Here is a 22,323-nt window from a genome sequence, read left to right on the forward strand (position 1 = left end):
GCTGTGTTTTGCTTTAACATTATGCTAATGGAACATTCATAACAAAAAATCTAGCATAACATTCATAACAAAAATATTAAATAAAACACAAATGTTTTTAGCACAAGCCCAAATAAATCATTGAAAGATTTGGATGCTGCCCCAAAGGTCTCTGTTTCAGTGTTCTTGAAATTAACTAAATAGCCTTGGTCTTGGAAAACAAAGAGCTAGTTCAGTGCAGGATGCTAATGCCAAATTTGACACATCGTGGGAAATCCATGTTCAATATGCTTTGTAGCTTTTCAAAGCAGTAGCTGTAGAAAGGAAATCAAACTGCAGCAACAGGACTGGGAGAGAGAGAGATTTAACTCTTCACCTCTGTGCCATTTTCATAAACTTAATCATACATATATGCTCACACATCATGGCAGCTGTAGCCAGTCATGGCTCTGCAGAACATAACTACGTAGTGGAATAGATGTGGATGTGGAGTAGCTTCCCACATTTTGTGTACTCTTTTAAGAATATGCATGCATAGTACATTCATAATTCATAACACCTAAAGCCGTTCTTAATGCCACATTGCATGGCTGCCTCTTACTAGAATGTTACTAAAGCTTGCACCTAAGATAGGACCTTCAGTTTGATGTAGCCAGTTTATTATAATGCATTTCTCTTTCTTTGTAACGTTTCTTTGTAACGTTTCTTTGTTTTGTACAATGCTTATCATATATGGCACCAGAGGTTGCAATTTCATATTCTGTCCTGACAAAGGAACACAGAGTTTCTAGGTACAAGAGAAATCAAACGGATGGTGTGGTTAGATAAACAAGTGAACTCAACAGTTTGTGATCTAAGCTCAAAACATAGTAAAGTCATGTGATTTGCTAATTTTCCTCTTGTTTGAATGTATGCCAGAGATTTAGAAATATGATCAGTTGTGACATGGCTGTGGCTAAAACTTAGCTATTAAACTGCTTTAGGTTTTTGTTTCAAAGGCTGAAATCACTCTCCAGCCTCAGGGCTCAGTTTGCCCTATAATTACTCTGGCTTTGCCCCAGCCAAATTATACAGTGCCAAGTGCGCCTACTTGGATCTAAGCACTGTGCCCTCAGAACCCTCTGAGCCTCGCTGGTCGAGAACGTTGGCCATTTGAAGCCTTCTTACTCCTCTGATCAGTAACTATCACCCAAACACTACATTCTATTCCAACCTCTGACTGTTTTTCCTAGGACTATTGTGTGCCTGTGATTTTATATTTGCCTGTTGTGTGTTTCCCCTTTAAATAAAAATGTTTTTTTGGTTTGTAAAACACCAGTCTCATCAGTTTCCTCAGGGAGGTGACCTGGTAAAAATTGATGGAGGATCTCTCCTGTCACATTGCTTTCTCCTTGTTTGCTAATATCCCCAACTTTCAAGGAGACCCGTTTATGTAACAACAGTTCTGTTTACTGAAAAAGCAGAGGGTGATTTTTGGTGAGTCCCCCCTCTCAAAACAGCCTTCCAGTTTAACCCACATGACTCTTGGGGCCAAATTTAGCAGGTCATAGATAGGAGGGGGGTTATGCTGTATATTAATCCAAGCCTAGGAACCCCAGTTACTTGGCCTTTCTGTTCTATTTATTTAGTATTAGATTTCGGCAAGAAGTTACAGATAGACAAAAGTTTGGAATGTGCAAGTGTTGCACAACTCATTTTCACTAAGGGATGTTTACAAGGACCTACTTTCTTGATGCTCCTGATCTTGGTGCAAAAGCAAAAAGTAAGCATCAGCCCAAAATAGTACTGTAGTGTGAGCTTTTTCTCCACCATAGAGACTGCTCTAACATTTAGGGAAATGGGAATGCTTTAATATCATCACAAACGCAACCATCCTTCACAATCCAGGATGTGGGAGACATCTGAAAGGAAAAATAGCCTAACAAAACAAGAGCATTCCCCAGAGTAAATATGCTGTTAAATATTATCTTTCATACTTCATCCTTTGTTTATTACTTTAATGTTCACAACAGACAACATTGTTATCAGAAAGTGAACTCATGTTTATGTTAGTGATATATCTTTTAGATAACATGTATTATCTATTCATAATTCAGCAGAATCATTAACTACTGTACTTTGGGTCTTTTAAAAAACATAATCTTAAATTGCACCTTGGAATTGAGGTGTACAAATTGGGACTCTCACTCCCCAAGTAGGTGCTAATAAACATTTATTCCACAGCAAAACATCATGATTGCTATATATGCCATATGTTGGATTTGGATTTGAGGTTTGCTGGGGGATTTGAAGTTTTAGCTGTTCTTGATAGGATCAGACTGTTACTCTGCCTCCCTGCACTTTTAGCTCATCATATGGAACTCACTTTTATGTTCTGACTTTCTGCATTATGAGATCATTTGGTAGGACTTTTTTCTGCTGGTGCAGACTCTTTGTAATTCCCTTCTATTGAGTTTAAAAATAAATTAGTTCTCATTGCATATATGGATGGGAAGGGATGACTGTAGACAACAGGACTTGCTCAGTATTGCTCCATTTGTGCCTAGTGGATTTGAAACCTATATGTTTAAATATGTCTCCCATTCTTTTATCAGTGATATAGCTGCTACTGTTCTCTGATTTATTTTATTTTTTAATTTAAATCTTAAGTTTTATGCTGTTCATATCGTTTATTGTACTGTTGTTTATTGTACAAAAATCTATAATTTTATAATCACATTTATGTATGTAAACTCTAAGCATTGTTATTTAAATATAACATAAAGATCTGAATTGCTGTTGTTTTTAGGATAGGAGACGAGAATTTGAAAACAATCTGGAAAAGGCAGGTCTGGAACTAGAAACTGAAGACAAAAAGGTAAAAAGCACTGTGGGTTGTATTTAAATTATATAACCAATATATCCAATTCTTAACATGGTCTCACCTGTGGAAACTGCTTTTAATATTTGTTTTGATGACCAAAATCTATGCTAAATGCTAAATGTAGTAAAACTCATTACATCTGTTGTCCCAATCCACAACTCAGCTGTGCCTCACAACACTGTTAAATTCTGCATTAATGTCCCCGTGGCCACCCTTAGGCGTAACAAGCCTTAGGGAAATCTGAGATGAGGTAATCATATAACATCACTGTTATACAGCAACTAGTGGTGGTGCTGTGACTTTGGGGAGTAGCCACAACAACCGATAGGGAGCTGCAAGCCTAAGGACTCTCACTCCCTGGCTAGAGGATGTTGCAACTAATTTGACAAATTGGACTATGGAGTCTCCTAATCTGAGGTATGCCTACTGTTCGGGACTAGAGCTGCAGGTCCATTTTGTGACTCAAGCTCAGAGGCTTCAATGCTGATCCCTCATATCACTGAGAGTTTTGTAAAGGACAACCAAGATGTATGGGAGCGTTAAGTAGCTGTTGTTGCTGCAGAAGAGGTTCGCACATGGGCTTCAAGAAAGGTTTTGCAAAAGAAATAAGTTTGCAAATTTAGCATTTATGTAGAACTCATATTTTATAGCTACTCCTTTCTGCTTTCAGTGCATCAAATACTGCTTTGTTGATGTTAAATTTTAAAAAGACTGTAGGGACCATATTTCTTGATAATTATCCAGTAAAGGAGAACTGTTTTGTTTTAAAGGGAAATACCCGTCACTTGTTTTCCTGTGATAAGGAAAGGATCCCAAAATAACTGACCATGAACTCATTTGCAGAATGGAGATACAATCAAAAGGTCCCAGGTCCCAGTTCTCACTGTGTAACCCTTACAGCTTAACCCACATTTTAGAGGACAGATGATAAGAAGGGAATATATAGGACCCATTGCCTGCCTTCCGGATTCTTCTTTGAATAGCATGACTAACTCTTCTTGATCTTGATTGTTCTCCCACTGTGGCCCCAACTGAGAGAATAGTAGTCACAATTTCCTTTGCAATTAATAGCAATTGGTATTTGGTATCTTGTTAATATGAAGTTTGGCCTACTTGGACTAAGGCCTGTGGCTGGAGAGAGCAGCTGTGTATTATTGACAGTGCATCTGCTTTACATGCAGAAGGCCCAGCTTCAACAACTGGCATCTGCAGAGAAAAGGGTCAGGTAGTAGGTGATGTGGAACACCTCCAAAAGAAACCCTGGAGAACTGCTGCCAGTCAATGGTCTGGCTTACTAGAAGGCAGCATCATGGATTTATGTGTTCACGCGTTGCATGGGTACACGATGTATTCTCCTTGAGTATTTCTGACATACTCTGCTTGAGTATGTCTGAAGTGTGTACACTATAGCTCTGTTCACATGTTACAGTGAACACATGTGCATCCTGATTATATGTACGTACTTCTGTTTGTAAGAAAGAACCAATGTGGATTTACCTTATGAATGAAACTGGGAACCAGTACCTGGATAAATGTGGGTTTGTATCACATGTTCAGCTGTACATATGTTCACTGTGACGTGGAAATTACTCAACACACATACAAAGAACAATTGAGTTAACACTGTACACAGATTGTATGTGTGTTCACTGTAATTTATGAGAAGAGCTTATATGCACATGTGTAGGGTGCTGTTCTTGGCCTGGTTTTCCAGCATAAATTCTACAGTGTACATGTAGAGAAAACCCAGATGCACAACTTCTTCAAACATTGTGGGTTTCAGTAGGGATGTACATGAACATACTGCTTAGTTTAACATCAAGCATTATCTCTTCATCTGTAGGAATCTGAAAATGGAAAAACTTACTTTGTGAAGATTCATGCCCCATGGGAGGTCCTGACCACATATGCTGAAGTGCTGAACATCAAAGTGCCCATCAAGGAAAATGATATTCCTTCTACTGTAGAGAATCCCCTGGATTTCATTACTCAGCCGTTCAGGCTACCTGAGAATGTGATGCAGCCAGAACCAGATTACTTCACTGCCCCATTCAGCAAGGAAAGGCAGGAACTCTACCTCATTCATGATGAACAGACATTTTTCTCCCCGTCAGTTAGAAACAGAATTGTGAGTACTACCTATGAGTTCTGGCTCAAAAACCTACCCACCTACAGCAGTGTACAGCATAGCAGCAGTGGTAGAATATTTGCTTTGTAATTCTGCACCAACACCAAATCTTGTATTACTAGAAAAACATCAGTGGTTTGTGTGGAGAAAAAGATCAAAATCTTAATGTAAGTGGTTTAGTTAACCCATAACATCCTTTTCTAAGTTAATCACAGAGAGAAACTACATGAGATGCCCAACATGTGTTGGTTTCTTTCAAGTTTCCATGGGAAGTATAGTCAGAAAGAACAATTGCCAAAGAGTAGAGGGAGAAAATCCCTCCCACCGCTCTGCCGGTGCCATTGAAGTTGAGGATCATATTGAGGAGGGCAGCCCAGGAAGCTGCATGCAGGGGGCTGGCATGCGAGGGGCTGGCTGCTGGCTTCCTGGGCTGCCCTCCTCAATATGATCAATATGACCTGACCCTGAACCCAACAAATGCAAGTTTGTTCATGAAATTTGGCCATTCGTAAAATTTTATTATTTTTTATTAACAAGATTTTTACTCCACATTTCCACCTTCATAGGGCCACCAAGGAGGCTAACAAATTAAAGCAAATTAAAATATTGTCGTTTAAAACTATTAAAATCAGTACACAAATACATCATAAGAACAGTTTAAAACCAGAGCTTAAAATGAATACAAAAAATAAAAACAACAGTTAAAACATTGGGAAAGGAGGAGGGATTGCTGAGAAAATGCCAAGCAAAATTTTAAAAGTCTTTACTCACTGGCAGAAGATGGCAACAGAAGAGGACAGGTGAGTCTGCTTGGGAAGAGAGTTTCAGACTCTTGGTGCCACTACTGAGAAGGCCATCTCCCGGGCCACCACCTTCCTGGTCTCACAAAGCTGGGGCACCTGAAAGAAGGCCTCCAGAGTTGTTGGGTGAGTTCATAATGAACTAGGTAGTCCTTCAGGTATATTGATCCCAAACCATATAGGGCTTCAAATGTCAGCACCAGCACCTTGAATTATGTCCAGAAACAAATTAGAAGCCACTGTAGATGAGCTGAAACTGGAGTGATTTGTTCCTATGGCCCAATCCAATAGATCTTTCTAGAACATACACATAAATTGAGTAAAGTAAGACTGCTAGTGAGTGATAAGCATTGATAAGCACAGAACTAACAAGTGTCCTAGTATATTGAATCCTATGAAGACGGTGATCCTTTACCTGGGCCGTGGACTGACAGGTTCTGGGATCCAACTTCCAACCCTTGATGGGACACCACTAATGCCTGTGCCAGTGGTGAAGAGTTTGGGCATGGTTCTGGATGTCTCCCTGTTAAAGATAGGCATGAACTGAAATACGAACCAAAATTCATCATGAACCTGGCTCGCTTGTGGTTCACAAACCAGAAGTTCATCAGAGCCCATTTCTGACAAACTGGAACAAACTTTAGGCTGGTTCATTTGGTTCGTTTTCGGTTTGTCAATGCAGACAGCCTGCGCCGATCAATCAATTTCCTAGGCAACCGGAGATGAGCTTTCTGCAGTAGAGGTGTGCACCTGGCCGCTTTTCAGTTGATGGGAGGGGAATCCCCCATGAGCTGAAAAAAGCACCCGCGTTTGAAAGGAGCAACAGTTCTCTTGCGTGCAAGAAAAGTGTTGCTGCTTTCAAATGCCAGCTGAAACTTTAAAGTGTTTCAGTATCTGTTCCACTTCCCATGTTTGCAGAAGTTTTCTTATTCCCTGTTGGCTTTAAAAGCCAGGAAAGGGCTAAATGGCTGGTTTTCTCTTCCTCCTTTGGGGTATGCACACACACTCTCTTTTCCCCCAAAGGCAAGAAAGTGTAGCAACGTTGTAATACAGCAACATTGTAACATTACTGCACTTTCCTCTTGTCTTTAAAAGCCAGGAAAGGATTAAATAGTTGCATCCCCCCCCTCCAAGGCATGTTTCAGGCTTTGCAAAGAGGAAAAAAACCAAGTGTTTTGCACAGCCCTTTGGAAGCCAGCAGGGAATAAGCAAACTTCTGCAAACATAGGAAGCAGAACAGCCGGCAGCTTTTTTCAACTGATGGGGATTCCCCTCCCATCAGCTGAAAAGCGACTGGTGTTTAAAAGGGGGAAAGGGGAAGCTCACACCCCTATTCTGCAGACCTCCCACTGCTCCGTAAGTGACGTTTTCAGAAACCACACGAACCAGTTCGGGAACCGGGGCAAGTTTGTGAAAGTTCGTGAAACTGTACAAACCTCGAACCTCCCAGTTCGGGGGGGGGGGTGGTCCATGCCCATGTCTGCTCCCTGTCAGTGGAGACCCAGATCACGACAGTTGCCAAATCTGTGTTTTTTCATCAGACAGCTTGTTCTCTACATCTCAGCCCATGACTTGGCTACAGTGATCCATGCAACAGTCCCCTCCGGGTTGGACTACTGCCACTCGCTTTATTCTGGGGTGTTCTTGGGTCTGTTCCAAAAGCTACAACTGGTCCAGAATGCAGTGGCACATATCTTGACTGGACTGTGTTCCAGTCACATATCACGCCACTTTTGCACCAGCTGCACTGGCTCCCAGTGGAATTCCGGATCAGGTTCAAGGTTCTGGTCTTAACCTTCAAAGCCCTTAGCAAACTGGGACCAGCATATCTGCGGGACCACCTCTCACCTTATGTTTCCTGAAGGCTGCTCTGTTCGGCAGATAAACATCTACTGGTGGTCCCTGGTCTTAGGGAGGTTTGTCTTACCTCAACCAGGGCCAGGACTTTTTTGGCCCTGGCAAAAACCTGGTGGAACTCTCTCTCTGTGGAAACCTGGGCCCAGTCAGATTTATTATCTTTCCATCGGGTCTGCAGGACAGAGATGTTCCACCAATCATATGGGGGTTGAGGCAGGTGGGCCACCAAAAATGGCCTCCTGCCAAGGGGGGAAGTGTTGTTCTCCCAGCCTGTTTTCATCTGGTAGCTGGCCACCCTGCTTCACAGATTTGTTCTACATCTGGTGGATGTGCAATATGGTTGTGACTGTTTTATATACATTTTACTGAGTGATTGATTTTTAATTTATGCTACCATGTTTTTACTGTATTTATTACTTTTTGTGACCCACTCTGAGGCTGCTTGCAGGGAGAGCGGAATATAAATTTAATTAAATAAATAAATAAATTTATCAGGCAAGACCCTAGGTTTGAGAAACATAAACTTCTTTTTCTCCCCCAAATACTTGTGCTTGGCAAAAGATTATAGTCATTAGGTTTTAAAAAGAGGAGAATCTCAGTAGCATAGGCCCGCTGCTGATCTGAGATCAAGCTACACACATCAGTTAATACAGGTACTGGTAACAATCGAGAGTTTATAAAATAGTGGCAGAAGAAAGCCAGCTTCAGTTATCTTAGGTATTGTAAACTTCAGAATCCCAGATCCAGAAAGCATCCACACACACACCCCTATAGATAGATGGGGAATCATTTGTGCAGTTGGGTGCCATATCTGATCCAAATGCTGAGGTTTGGCGTGGAAGCTGACATGCCCATGATTTGTTGTTCGGGAAGTGGTACATGGAGGGGATCTATTCAGTCCAGTTTCCCTGCCAACAAGAGTTGGGTTTTTAAAAGAGGGGTCACTTATTTTTCATTGGGTCAGAGCAAGAAAAGTAAGGAGATCCAGAGCCTGTTTTTCAACTTACATGGAAATATGGAAGGTGGTTCAGTATTAATATTCTATTAAACTGCCCTCCCCCCTTTTAGGTTTACTATATTTTATCAAGGTGTCCTTATGGAACGGAGGAAGGGAAGAAGAAGTTTGGGATTAAAAGACTGTTAAGCAATGGCACCTACTCTGCTGCTTACCCTCTCCACGATGTAAGTATTTTAGACTTCCATTCTTTTATTTGTCACCTTGTACTTCTTTGTTTTTGAAGGCAACATTTTTTACAGATAGCGTAATCTACTTTGCCTTGTAGTCAATATGCTAATAATATTTGTAATCTTCTGTAATTGTGACTATTGCTGTGGAAATTGCTTATGACATATGTATGTGAAGACATACAGCTGAGCTAAGACAACACCCCTGCAAACTTCTAGGGAGGTGAAGAAGAGACTGAAGGTTAATTTCATATGTACAGTTAAACTGGAAGACAAGGTAGAGTTTAAAGTCACAGTGCCATCTGGTGATAGCTTTCAAGTACTTCATGGGACCCATTTATTGATCCTTTCAATTGTACAAAAAGGGCTGGAGTATTACAAGGACTACATTTGGAAATTGTGATGTTAATTCTAGTATATTGAGTTTCTAACTGACACTTTTTATTAGTTGTTGTGTGAGAATTTAAAAAACCTATATTTATTGTTTTATTTTCATTATTTTTTATATTATGTTAGTCTGGAATCTGTAAAAGAACTATACATTTTACACATAGGTGTTTTAAAAAAGTACTATTTAGGGCAGAGAAGCCCCCTAAAAATAAAATTAAAAATATGTTCATAATTTATACTATGAGTCTCTGAATGTTGACAGCTACTTCTATTCTCTCATGAAAGCACTAAAATCTGAATTGGCACTCCTGGTACATTAAAGAAAAAATGAATATTGCAGCCTCATTAAAACCTATGTGCCAAGCAATTTAATAAGCTGCTTGTATTTTGTTCTTTCATTATTTATTCACATTAATGCAGTGCCAGTACTGGAAGAAGGCAAGTGATCCAAAGTGTGACAATGAAAGATACACACTATACAAGGAATGGGCAAGGTTTGCTCGGTTTTTCAAAGAACAGCCCTTGGATCTTATCAGGTGAGCCCCTAATGTTCAGATTTTGACTGTTTGCTGCTTTTGCATTTCGTGTTATATCTACACTGATTTGAAAATTATTCCTCAATAAATTGGGAGAGGCACTTTGGAACACTCACTGCACCCTCCCCCCAAACTTCATCTTTAACAGTTTTTTTTAAGCCAGGGTCAGCAACTTTTTGGGCTCAAAAAAGAAATAATTTTATTTAACAGTCAGGGATTGAGTAGGTGTAATCTGGGGATGGAAGTGCTGAGGTAAAACTTTGCTGGTATGACAGAATACACTTTGATTAGCAGGTAAGATAATATGCTTGAAGCTTCGTTTCCTATATTTTTGGTTCTTAACAGTAAGAGGTGTTTTACTTAGTACTTTAGTTACAGCAACAATGTTTCATCAGAAAGTTTCCTATGACAGTTCAGATTTCCTGGAATTAGTTTAAAACTGTTTTTCCCTTCACAGCAGACCCGGGGTCCTCCTCAGAGTACTTCAGTTGCTTGATGTTTTGTTGAAATAATTTAAACTTAGGCTCTGTGTTAGAGGATTCTAATGCATATAAAATTTTATTTTAAAGGCTTTGCATGGGATTTTGGACCCAGTACAACACAACTGTCTACAGTGTACTGGTAGCCAAAGGCTGAATACTCAAATCAGCACAACAGGGCAGGCCCCAGCCATGGTTTATAGTCCTGCATGACTTAGCAGAAATCTTCAGGTTTGCAGAATGGTATGACTAAAAAAGAAACCTAATTTTAAAATAAAATAATTTTAGGGTTTAAAAAGTTAAAAACTAAAATTTAAAAGTTGAAAAAACATCCTGCTAAAATGTCAGGTTGTATTTTGGATTGCTGTAACAACTCAAAATGAACCATATTATTGGCACTGGTCTGGAGGCAGCAAGCAAAACAGAAACTGGAGCTGGAGGAGGAGAACCAATAGCATAGGGGGTAGCATGCCAGCAGGAGGAGGGGGAGAATAAATGAGGAGGGAGCTACAGCCAGGGAGGTGGATACCAGACTCAGAAACCAGACCTGGTGGCAAGGAAGTGATGTGGAACATGAAATTTCCCTCCTCTACAAGTCTTCATGAATTCTCTTTTCTATCTGTCTAAACAAATTGACATGAGATTTTTTACCCTTAATCCAGTGAATGCCTGAGTCAGATTTGCTTCATAATTAAGAAACTGCTATTTTTGCTTCGGGAAAATGATCCACTGAACTTTTAGATCCCTTTTATCCAATGTTCAGCTTGTCTAGGTCAGGTGTTGAGAATGAATATATAGATCCCAGCTGACCACTTGATTGACTATTGGATCAATTTAATGTGGAACACTGGTAATTTCACATTGCAGCCTGGGGATTCTCTTGAGTTGTAGTTTCAGGTGGGTAGTCATGTTGGTCTGTAGTAGAAGAGTGAGATTTCGGCCCTGTAGGACCTTAGAGACCAACTAGATTTTCATGGTGTGAACTTTATGAGAGTCAAAACTCCCTTCATCAGACACATGGAGTGGAAAAAGGTAGGAGTCTTTAAAATCCAGGCACAGGGTGGGAGGGATATTACAATTTAGATTGTCAGGAAGCTGGCTATAATACATGCTGCAATTAGCTAGATAGAACATGGATACAAAGTCTGTAAAATTAGCATCTGTAAGGTGAGAAAAATCTCATGTCCTGATTCAACCCTGGGGGATCCTTTGTTCTGAATTTGCAAATAAACTCCGTTTCAGCAATCTTGTGTTGTGATTTCCCTTTGAAGTTTCTCTGCTTGAGAACAGATACTCTTAGGTCAGCAGTGGAGTGGCCTGGCAGAAATGTTCTCCCACAGGTTTCTGGATGCTGTGATTTTTTTATATCAGATTTATACCCATTTATTCTTTTGCATAGGGACTGACGTGTTCATCCAGTATAGAGGGCTGAAGGGCATTGCTGACACTTGATGGCATATATGAGTTTTAGGAAATGGTAGTGGTAGCATTTCTGGGCATCTTCCTGCCACCACATCCATGAGGAAAGTCAAAGTGCAAAATAGTAAAACAAAGAGTGCTATTGAGTCATGACCAGTTCATGGTGACCTCAAACACAGGGCATTCCAGGCAAGAGATGAGCAGTTTGCCATTTCCTTCCTCTGGATAGCAACTGCAGTCATCCAAGTAGGGACTGTGTCTGACCCTGCATAGCTCCCAAGCTCTGACAAGCCAGGGATACACTAGGCTATTTGGGCTGCTGAAAGTGTAAAATAAAGGGAGAGGGAAATGTCTGGGGCAGGGACCATATATCCAGTTGCTAAGCAACCACATTAGTAAAGCTAGTTGCACTTGTTTAAGTAAGCTTAAAGTATTTGAGACAGTCTGCATGTCAAATACTCATTTTCAAACAGGGTTTAGGGTTTGATTGGTTTTTTTAACATAGTTAAGTTCTGTAGCATGCCTTTGGATTTTGCATCCAAATTTAGCCCTGTTCTTTTCTTTGCAATTAATCTCTTGCAGATCTCTCTTTTAAAAAGAGATTGATTGATTGTCTCCTTTTACTACTGCATTACTTCTTTACAGGAAGTATTATGGGGAGAGGATTGGGATCTATTTTGCCTGGCTGGGATTCTACACTGAGATGCTGTTCTTTGCAGCTGTAGTTGGCTTCATCTGTTTTCTGTATGGTGCCTTCACAATGAATGAAAATATGAGTAGGTAAGTGTAAGTAACTACATAACATTGGCCAGAGTGAGTTTATGATCAAGTAGTTGATGGAGTCATCCTTTCCCTTGCATTGTTTATTTCTTTTCATTGTCTTATTTTCCTTTGCCCTTGTTACTATGTATATTTTTAAGCAGGATCCTATAAGCTATTATCCAGACAGAAGATAGGATACAAATGCAAAATTGTACATTGCGTGGGTACAACATGGCCCATAAATTGTGCATTGAAAAAGAGGATATGGCTCATCATACTAGAATCAGCAGTTCTGCTTCCTGTGTAAAGTCAAATACCAGTATTTGCACAAAGCGGCATTTTTGTGTGACACGCGTCCTGGATTCTAATTTTGCTCTTCTACTGCAGACCAACACTGCTACCCACCTGAAACTTGCTTAACTAAATAAGACATATTTATTCTCCCCAGCAAAGAAATCTGTGATTCTGAAATAGGGGGAGATATTATCATGTGCCCACTATGTGATCGAAAATGTGATTACTGGAGGCTGAATTCCACTTGTGAGTCTTCACAGGTCAGTTGCTATTCCTGCAGTGTTTGTAACTAAATAAGTAGCTAGTTTTCTAGTGTTGTTTAACACAAAAGCTTGCTTGTGCTTCTGTTACAGTATTCCCATTTGTTTGACAATGTGGCAACCCTCTTTTTTGCAATCTTCATGGGCATCTGGGGTGAGTACATTTATTAGCGTTAACTTAAATAACTGTACAGTCTTACTAATCAGCTTTAGCTGAGATTTATTACATATAATCCTGCACTTCATCACAACAGTACATGTAGTCAATTGTGTAAACATATTGCCAAATTCTGTGCTGCACTACAACTTTAGTCAAATATGCATATGCATGAAGAGTCAGTGTTCTCATAAACACATCAAATCCCATCATGAGAACAACTAACAGTACATAAAATATGCATGGACAATACAATACAAATACAATACAACACAAATACAATACAATACAAATGAACAAAAATTAATCTGACTAATTTTATTTTGGACCCCCCCCCCCAAATCTCAGTGAAATTCCTTGTTTGTGAAGAAACAATTTATCCATTTATTCAAAGCAGTAATAATATTTTGTATGGAACTGAATCTAGCTGATCACAAAGATTATATACTAAGGAATATATATACTTAATTTTCAAATCATGTTTTTATGCTGTTTAGTTCCTTACTTTCTCGTTACAGTTACACTTTTCTTGGAATTCTGGAAGCGGCGGCAAGCTCGGCTCGAATATGAGTGGGATTTAGTTGATTTTGAAGAGGAACAGCAACAGCTCCAATTGAGACCAGAATATGAAGCAAAATGTACTCAAAAGAGAAAGAATCCAGTAACTCAGGTAATTTGAAAAAAAAATGCTTACTTGCATATTAAGAGAATCTAGCTGCCCAATCTAAGAAGGTCTGTCAGTCTGGTCCCTAAAACCTGATACACCTGCATTTGTGCTTAGGATAGAACTATGACTGGAGGACATGACAAAAACATGATGTTTTGTCAATACTCTAGAAAAATGCAGTTGTGCAAACGGTGAAGATCAAGTTGCAACTGAAGCAACTTGGAATCCAAAGAGCTATAATATCAATTTTAAATTAATCAGTCTTCACAGTAGCCGCCACACATCATTCTGGCAGGGACAGCCAGTAGTTGAAGAGAACCAATTTGTCTAATTGGTACTTCATAAGAATTTAAGAATTGCCCAGCAGGATCAGACAAATGGTCCATCTAGTCCCATACCTAGTTTTCCATAGTTTCTGATCAGGTGCTCCGGAAGGATCACAGAAGGACCACAGAAGCCAAAGCCAATCTCTGCTGCTGTCCCCAGCAGCTGGCATTCAGAAGTATATGGCCTCTAAAATACATAGAAGACCCATCCATCTATTAGCCGTTGACTGCCCATCCTCCATGACTTTGTCTAATCCTTTTATCAACTCATTTAAATTAGCAACCATTACTACATCCCATGGTAGCCAATTCAACAAGTTATGTAAGTGCTGTATGAAGAAGTATTATCTTTTTGACTGTCCTGGATCTACTATCCATCAGTTTTATTAGGTGTCTCCCTGCCCTCCATTCTAATATTTTGGGAAAGATATACAAATTCTCTGTAGTGAATAGACCAAATGAATAGATTAATGCCCCCTTAATTTTTTTTCCCAACTAGTTACAGAACTTCATCTCATCTCCCCTAATTGACTTTCAGACATCCTTCATGAAAATAGCTTCTTGTAGAAGTAGAACAATTTGTTGAGAATAGCTTTTTGTAAAACTAGTTCAGCCACTTAGAAGAAGCTCTCCCAGATTGGATTGCTTCAAAATGTGATTGAAAGTACATTTTATGCTCTCTCATACCAGAAACTGCCTGTATGCAGAAAATTGTCATAGAACAAACTTAGCCTTTCCCTGAGATGTTAACTTTTCATATGCAGGGAATTTTCATGTAAGATGGAATTGAATTGTAGTACTGTATCCAAGAATATTTTTTTCCTAGTGGCACCTCTGGACCCTTATCACATACTTAAGCCATCTTAAGTACATATTTGTAAAGTCTTAAGAACAAAGACTATGATGGCATTATTCCAAGTACTTGGTTTGAGGGCTTTCAGAATTCAGTCTTCAATCCCTGGAGTAATTCCACTGAAGTCACAACTTGATAAATTCTCAGAGGACTATATGCTTAAGAGTAATGTACAATTCAACAAAGGCATGATTAATAAGTACCTGCCTAACAGGACCGGGTTAAGGATTACTTATATAGTATATATAAATACTTTCAACATCACAAAACACTATGAAAAGGCAAAATATTCGTTGTTAGTACTTGTATAGTGCTTGTGGTGGTTATGCCTCACTATAAGCAAGGCGTGCATGCACCACGAAGAAAGGAAAGAATAGAGAGAGACAAGATGGAGTGACAATGCCATCCTAAGGACACTTTCCTGGGAGTAAGCCCCACTGAATAAACCCAAATAGGATTCTTAGTAAACCTGCTTAGGATAACACTGTTAATGTTATTACCTCCCTACACTTCTCTTATAGGTTACCTAAAGGGGAAAAGATAAACTGTGTGTAGCAATACTTTTTAAACCTGTTATTGAGAAGAACATCTTTTTACTTGTTTCTCTGCCATTTCTCTCCTTCCTAGCAGTGCTGCTTCTCATTTTCCCACAAATAAAGAATTTCTCCTGCTAGCCTTCCTTTTACAGATACCAAATGAGAACAGCAAATGTAATAGAACAGCTCCTGTTATTCTTCAGAAACCTGGTCAGCTGCGGTGGCTGGAAGAGCAGGGGAACCTGACATATACTGCTTTAGCTGAGGGAAAGGAGATACTTTTTTGTGGGTTCAGCCCTTGCACTGAAAGCACATTATTGCTTTTTAGGCTGATTTTTGATGCAAATAAAGAGCCAGGATGGTGTTGCGGTTAGAACAAGGGTCTCCAATCACAAAATGGATTGTGCGTGTGTGTGTGTGGTTTCTGACTAGTCTGGAAAAAAATCTTGTCCCTTTAATAGATCCTTAGTGTGTATAAATGTGCAGTTGAAGCTCTTCATGGCATGGAGGTAAATGACAGTATCTTGTTTAAAACTCCTGCCATATTCAATTTGAGGCTTAATTCTGAGAGTGTGAAGAAGGGATCGACAATAAATTCTCAGAGACAAAGATAGATGCATTTCTACATGTGCTTAGTGGTCCCTCCCTTCATATGATTATAAGACTGATCCTTGGTATTGAAAATAGATTTTAGGTTTGAGTCCTAGCATGCATGAAACCTTGAGAATTTTCTTTATCCTCTCACTACAAAATATAAAATGAAGTAGTATTGCACACTATGTGAGTATGTACTGAAAGGAGGAGCTCCTGCACCCTTTTGCCTTCCTCAGTTCTGCTAGACATACTTCATTGCATCCACGGACATATAAATATCAGTTAGTCATTCCAGCACTTCCTATTCTAGCCAGTCATTTACACACCACAGGAGTACCTCCTTTACTTTCCCTCCCCAGTAAGGAGCTCCCTTATGTTAGCAGGAAAGTTTCCCTTTCCAAGGGTTGTGTTTCTAGAAAAAAGAGCTATTGGCCCTCAAACCCATTCAAAAATACTTCTTTGGAATGTCTTCTAATCTGCAATGTGTGAGACTCCCTGAAGTTACTCATTCATGAAATATCTGAAGAAGGGAGCTTTGACAGTTGAAAACTTATATGCTGAAAATCTTGTTGATCTCTAAGGTGCCACTGGACTCATATCCTGCTGTCATTCATAAAGGAAATGCATTCTGTATCTGAAAGTGATTTTACCTATTCATAGGTTTCATTATTGAATCCTGGCAGTTAAAAACATGCAAATTTGAACTTCTCTGCTATGCAACTCATCAGAATATTGGCTCCCTGAGGAATAACAATCTAAAAGGAAGGATAAGAAAAATAAGTTGTGTGAGAAAGTGGGTATAAGTGAAAACCTCAGATATAGCTTTGGAACAGGAAGACTTCTGGGGTTTGGCATCAGTGGTGTGGAATGGATTCAAGGGAAATTTTTAAAGCTGTGTATCAAAGAACCCAAAGAAGTGAGAAGGGTATTAGAAGTGGCTGAATTTTGTATATTTACTTCAGCTATTTGGCCAACTCTTTGGTTTCAGTAAATATGTAAGTCTACTGACAAATCTCCCACAGAGGAGACATAAAACACTTAACTCTAATGGTGTAATGAAAGAAGGCTAGGCATGCTCTGATTTCCCATCTGGGAGATCAATGGAAACACATGGAAATCCTTTATGGAGATTGCTCATTTCTAGCCTGTGTCGAACAGGAACCCTGTGAGTAGAACAAACAAAAAAAATTATACGATGACCCATATTGCCCAGTATCTTATTTCCAATTGCAGGCAATACCAAGCAATACAGTTTGCCATAGTACAAAATGATTAACTGTATCCTCCAGTTATTATTGAACATTTCCAAGAAACAGTTGGAATACTAAGAAAAAAGATGGCTATTTTTAGTATTGTTAATGCACTGACATTCTGAAATACAGGTCTAAGCATGTATTTCATTACTTTTATTTATTGAGTACATGGTAGGATCCACACATAGCTGGATATTGTGCTGTAGTAATCATTCACCTCCTGGATTTTCCTGTCCAGACTAGAAAATCCAGTAGGTGGATTACAGCAGTGGTAGATGACAACATATCAGTTGTTTCAGTTTAAAAAATCAATTATATTACTTTTGTAAAGCACTTGTTGTCTTTACATTTAAAGTTTTCAATTGAGTCTGGCCATGTTTCAGATAGTTTAAAGGTGATGAAATTTTGGGGAAAAAATCTATTCATCATCAGGAAGTAAAGTTCACTTTGTCCGGGGTCTGGGTCCCAGCCCCCAGACTTGGTAGGAGGGAGCAGTGGGAGGCAACCGGGAAGCAGTGGCCCTACCACCCCAGCCAGCAACCAGGTCCAGAACCTGCCCACTCCAGGGGGAAGAGGCGAAAGGCCCAAGCCTCAGAGGGCTGGGGGGAGCAGGGGGAGACCAGCCAGTCCCACCCTCCAGGGAGAAGAGAGGGGGCTAAGCAGGACAGAGGCAAAGGGCCAAGGCAGGGGGAACAGGGACCCAGCAACAGCCCAGACAGAGCCCTTACCTGCCAAGGACGAAAAGCAGCCACTGCAGCCCAGAGCCACACCCTGGCTAGAGGACAGCAGCCTGGCTCAGGAGGTGCTAGGAGCCAAGCCACTCCAGGTGGGGCTGCCACAGGCATTCTGGGGGAGGAGATGGGTAGCCCCACCCAGTATCAATGAGCAGGCAGCCCAGAAGCTGGCCAGGGCAGCTCCTCGCAAGCAAGGCCAGGCATGCTCAGCAGCACAGAAGCCGGCTGGGGCAGCTCCTCGCAAGCAAGGCCAGGCATGCTCAGCAGCACAGAAGCCGGCTGGGGCAGCTCCTCGTGAGCAAGGCCAAGGGGACCTCAGCTGGGGATGGCTCGCATTCAACCCCACCCTGCCAGCAAGGCAAGGAAGCCAAGAAGGGATTAGTGGTAGGAGGGAAACACCTGAGGGAAGGCACAGCTGGGCCAAGTCAGGAGAGGGAACAAGCCTAGAAGGAGGGCGGGGCGGGGAAAGGAAACCCTATATAAGGTGGCTAGGAAGAGCTCTGAGGTGGTGGGTGTGAGTAAGGAGTGATGATGTGGAGTGAGAGCAGTGCAATGCAAGAGTGGAGGCTTGGAGGAGAGTTCTGGAAGGAGGAGATGATGGAGGACGCAGAGGGTAAGCAGGCCAGGTTGAGCAGGCCAGCGAGTGGACTGAGATGGAGTCTGGGTGATGTATACCGCCCCTCCTTCCACAGAGCAGGGTCCTGCAGTATCCCTGGTGCCCCTCTGACACCAGGGCCGGCCCAGCTGGGGCCCCACCCAGCGGCGGCAGTGACAAGCCCTGACACACTTCTATGGTCTTAAAGTGTTTCTTCTTTTCAAACCTGTCTATTCTTCAGGCTGTCTTCTGCCACTTGCATCTTCTGCTTTTGTGTCCTATCTGCTTTTGGTTACATGTGGTGCACTGTACACTTGATAATTGTTCATTAAAAAGCATATCCAACTTGGAAGTTATTAAGAGGAGTTTCTCGCTCACCTCCAGCACTTATTTTTCTTCTCTCCAGATTCCAGCCAAGAACTACAAACTCCTTCCAACTGGCCCATTCCAAGCTGTCAGGGTTTACTTCTGTTAACTTCCTTGAGACCCACACATGTTCATTTCAATAAATTAAAGTCTGAGCATTGCCTTTTGGTGACTTCACAGGAGCTCAACCAATAACTAATGAAGACAGACTGTTAGCCAGCCAGATCAACTAAACTGTTATGTTTTGCTTTTTTCCCTTATGTTTCCATTTTTCTTTTCTTTTTCAAACACATATCTTATAACAAACTTCTGTTCACAGCTGTCACAAATGCAGCTTGTTCTGCACATCTGTCTCTCTCCATCCTATCTTTACTTGAAGATTCCTATTGAAAGCTTACTTGTTTGGGAAGATTTCAACCGAAGCCAATTTCCCATGGCATCCAAATGCAGCCTTCTGGAGAAACTGGAGTTTGTTTGCTCTCCAGTTTGCCCAGGCAGTTACAATTGGATGTCACAACAAACTAGTGCTTGGTTGAACAAGGAAGCTTTCAATCACACTGCATGCAAAAGGAAGGGAAATACATTAGGACAAGCAGCATTAAGCTTTACTTTAATGATACAACAAGCAGCATTAATGATCACCATGAACAAAAAAAAAATTGTTGTAACATCTGAATGTGCATTTGCCAGTTGGCAAAATTTGGGGTAAAGAACAAATCGGTGTGTCCTGTGCTTGAATTTGTCCCTTCAGTCATCTCTCAGTAACCATGAAAAGTGCTGTAAAATGCTGTTGAGAATACAGTTTATGTAACTACCAAAGAAATCATATTAGTGGATATTCTGAATTGTAACTTGATGATGAAGCTCAAATAAATTGGAATACTATCTTAACTGTAGGTTCTTAAAATAAAACATTTACATAAACATGTTACTACGTACCTCCACATGGTAGATAAAATCACATTTGTTATGCATCTGATGAAGCAATTACTTGTAAAAATTAAAAATGCAAAGAAGAGGTCTACTGGATTAGGCATCAATTCCAACAACCTATTTTCCACAGCATCGTAATGCCTCCATGGAGCCCACAAGCAGGGCATGAAGATTGCAACCATCCTCTGCTGTTACTTCCCCCCCCCCCACCCACACACACACACACACAAGAAATACTATCAGGAATACACTGCTTCTGAATTAGGAGAAGGGTCTGTTCATGATATAATAAATTAGTTTTTAAGTCAACAGTTCTCAAATCTTTTTGAAGCAGAACTCACTTTTATACTTACTGTACTTCTTGGGTCACACTTGCAAATTAACTCTACACTGCTTTCCTCCTTTCCAGTATAAAGCACAGGAATCTTACATCAGTTAACCCTAAACAAATTTATACTTCATTTCATATATAGTATTTATACTGGCACTACTGAACAACATATTATGCAGAGGCCAACCCAAATTTGCCATCAAGCCACCTTTCCCAGCTCACTGTGTTCCTCCCTTCCAGCCTCACAATTCAGTGGTAAGAGAGTCACAATCTACTTTTGGGTTCTGTCCCATGTTTTGAGGACCACTGCTTTAAGGTATTATAGAAGAACCCATCGGATATTTTCCTGTGAAAATGTTTCAGCAGCTATTTCATCATTAAAATGAATAGGAGACTTGTAGCACCTTAAAGACTCCATGAAATGCTAGAATAAAAATTAGTCTTTAGATTGCTAAAAGAATCCTGTTTATTTTTGCTGTAACAGACTAACGCAGCTACTTTTCTGGAATTATTTATCATTGCTCTTTCTCTATTTGCAATGCCAGCTTCAGCAGACTTACAATGCAATCCTAACTAGAGTTTACCCTTCTAAGCCCATTGAACTCTATGTTGTCAAAGGCTTTCACGGCCAGAGAGCGATGGTTGTTGTGGATTTTCCGGGCTGTATAGCCGTGTCTTGGCATTGTAGTTCCTGACGTTTTGCCAGCAGCTGTGGCTGGCATCTTCAGAGGTGTAGCACCAAAAGACAGAGATCTCTCAGTGTCACAGTGTGGAAAAGATGTTGGTAGGTAATTTGTATCTACTCAGGAGGGGTGGGGTTGGGCTGAGTCTCTTACTCTTACAGGATGACTCAGCTCTTACTCTTACAGGATGACTCAGCCCAACCCCATCCCTCCTGAGTAGATATAAATTACCTGCCAACATCTTTTCCACACTGTGACACTGAGAGATCTCTGTCTTTTGGTGCTACACCTCTGAAAATGCCAGCCACAGCTGCTGGTGAAATGTCAGGAACTACAATGCCAAGACCACGGCTATACAGCCTGGAAAATCCACAACAACCCATTGAACTCTTTTTAGGATTGCACTGCAAGTCTCCTCAGAGAGCATTTATAAAATCTACCAGGAAATTGTAGGATTTTCTAACCTTCGTGTAAAGTTTCCAAGTTGTGTGAATTTACCTTTCATCCCAATAATTTCAAGGAACCTACCTCCAAGGAAATATGAATAGGATATTGCCTGAATCAGCATATATACAAGAATTCTGATTTGATCAAATTGTGGGTCTGATTACAAGGCAATATGATATAGCCCTGATAGCAGGTTTGAGGAACAATAAATTTTCTTTTCTTAAATCCCCCCTTTTTACACCCTTTGGTCTGATATTTTAGGAATTAGAAATGTGTAAGAGGAAGACCGTAAATGACTATGGGAAACTGAGCTTGTTATACTTTGGAATATTATTTTGGGTAAGATTTGGAAACTCAATCCTTGGAGCTTCGAGTGGCGACTAATGAAATCAGCCATTTCTTCAAGGGTGAAAGTAAAACAGGCATGAGAATATGGAGGACATTTTTTTCATTTATTAAAACACTTTTGTTATGGTTGTAGAGGAACTATTAGTCTAGGGAGCTCTGACTTTCAAAAGCTCATATTCTGGTAATTTAGTTGGTCTTTAAAATGCTACTGGACCCAAATCTTGCTCCTCTACTGCAGACCAACACGGTTACCTACCTGAAACTAAATATATTGTAACAAACTTGCTCTGAGATATGTTGGACATTGAAATGGGCATGACATACAAATGCAACAATTCCCTTTTATTTGCAAGATCGCAAGAGTATCACCAGTGAAAGAAACAAAGTTGCCTTTTGGCTCTCTAATGGGCAAAGGTTTAAGTTGATTGGCTTTCCCATTCATATGCATTGATCACTGGCTCCTCCATTCCTGTGTTTCTACCATAAGAAGAAATGTGCTACATGCATTCTTTGGGGGCATAAGATCATTTTCTTGGGTTGTGTTTGCT

General features: G+C 40.4%; 1 protein-coding gene across 5 annotated transcripts in view; it reads left to right on the forward strand.

Annotated features, from left to right (window-relative positions):
* ANO5 (anoctamin 5) overlaps positions 1-22,323 on the forward strand; it is a 106,453-nt gene that overhangs the window by 60,339 nt on the left and 23,791 nt on the right. For 4 of the 5 annotated variants that reach the window (XM_054972666.1, XM_054972670.1, XM_054972668.1 and 1 more), the window contains 9 exons: positions 2,768-2,836; positions 4,686-4,970; positions 8,696-8,809; positions 9,623-9,738; positions 12,282-12,416; positions 12,847-12,952; positions 13,046-13,106; positions 13,628-13,779; positions 21,689-21,766. In XM_054972666.1, coding sequence (XP_054828641.1) covers positions 2,768-2,836; positions 4,686-4,970; positions 8,696-8,809; positions 9,623-9,738; positions 12,282-12,416; positions 12,847-12,952; positions 13,046-13,106; positions 13,628-13,779; positions 21,689-21,766 — 1,116 coding nt within the window. The remainder of the gene's footprint in view (positions 1-2,767; positions 2,837-4,685; positions 4,971-8,695; positions 8,810-9,622; positions 9,739-12,281; positions 12,417-12,846; positions 12,953-13,045; positions 13,107-13,627; positions 13,780-21,688; positions 21,767-22,323) is intronic. The other variant, XM_054972667.1, reaches the window with a different exon arrangement.

The sequence above is a fragment of the Eublepharis macularius genome, chromosome 2, assembly GCF_028583425.1.
Source record: "Eublepharis macularius isolate TG4126 chromosome 2, MPM_Emac_v1.0, whole genome shotgun sequence".
Taxonomy (NCBI): Eukaryota; Metazoa; Chordata; class Lepidosauria; order Squamata; family Eublepharidae; genus Eublepharis; species Eublepharis macularius.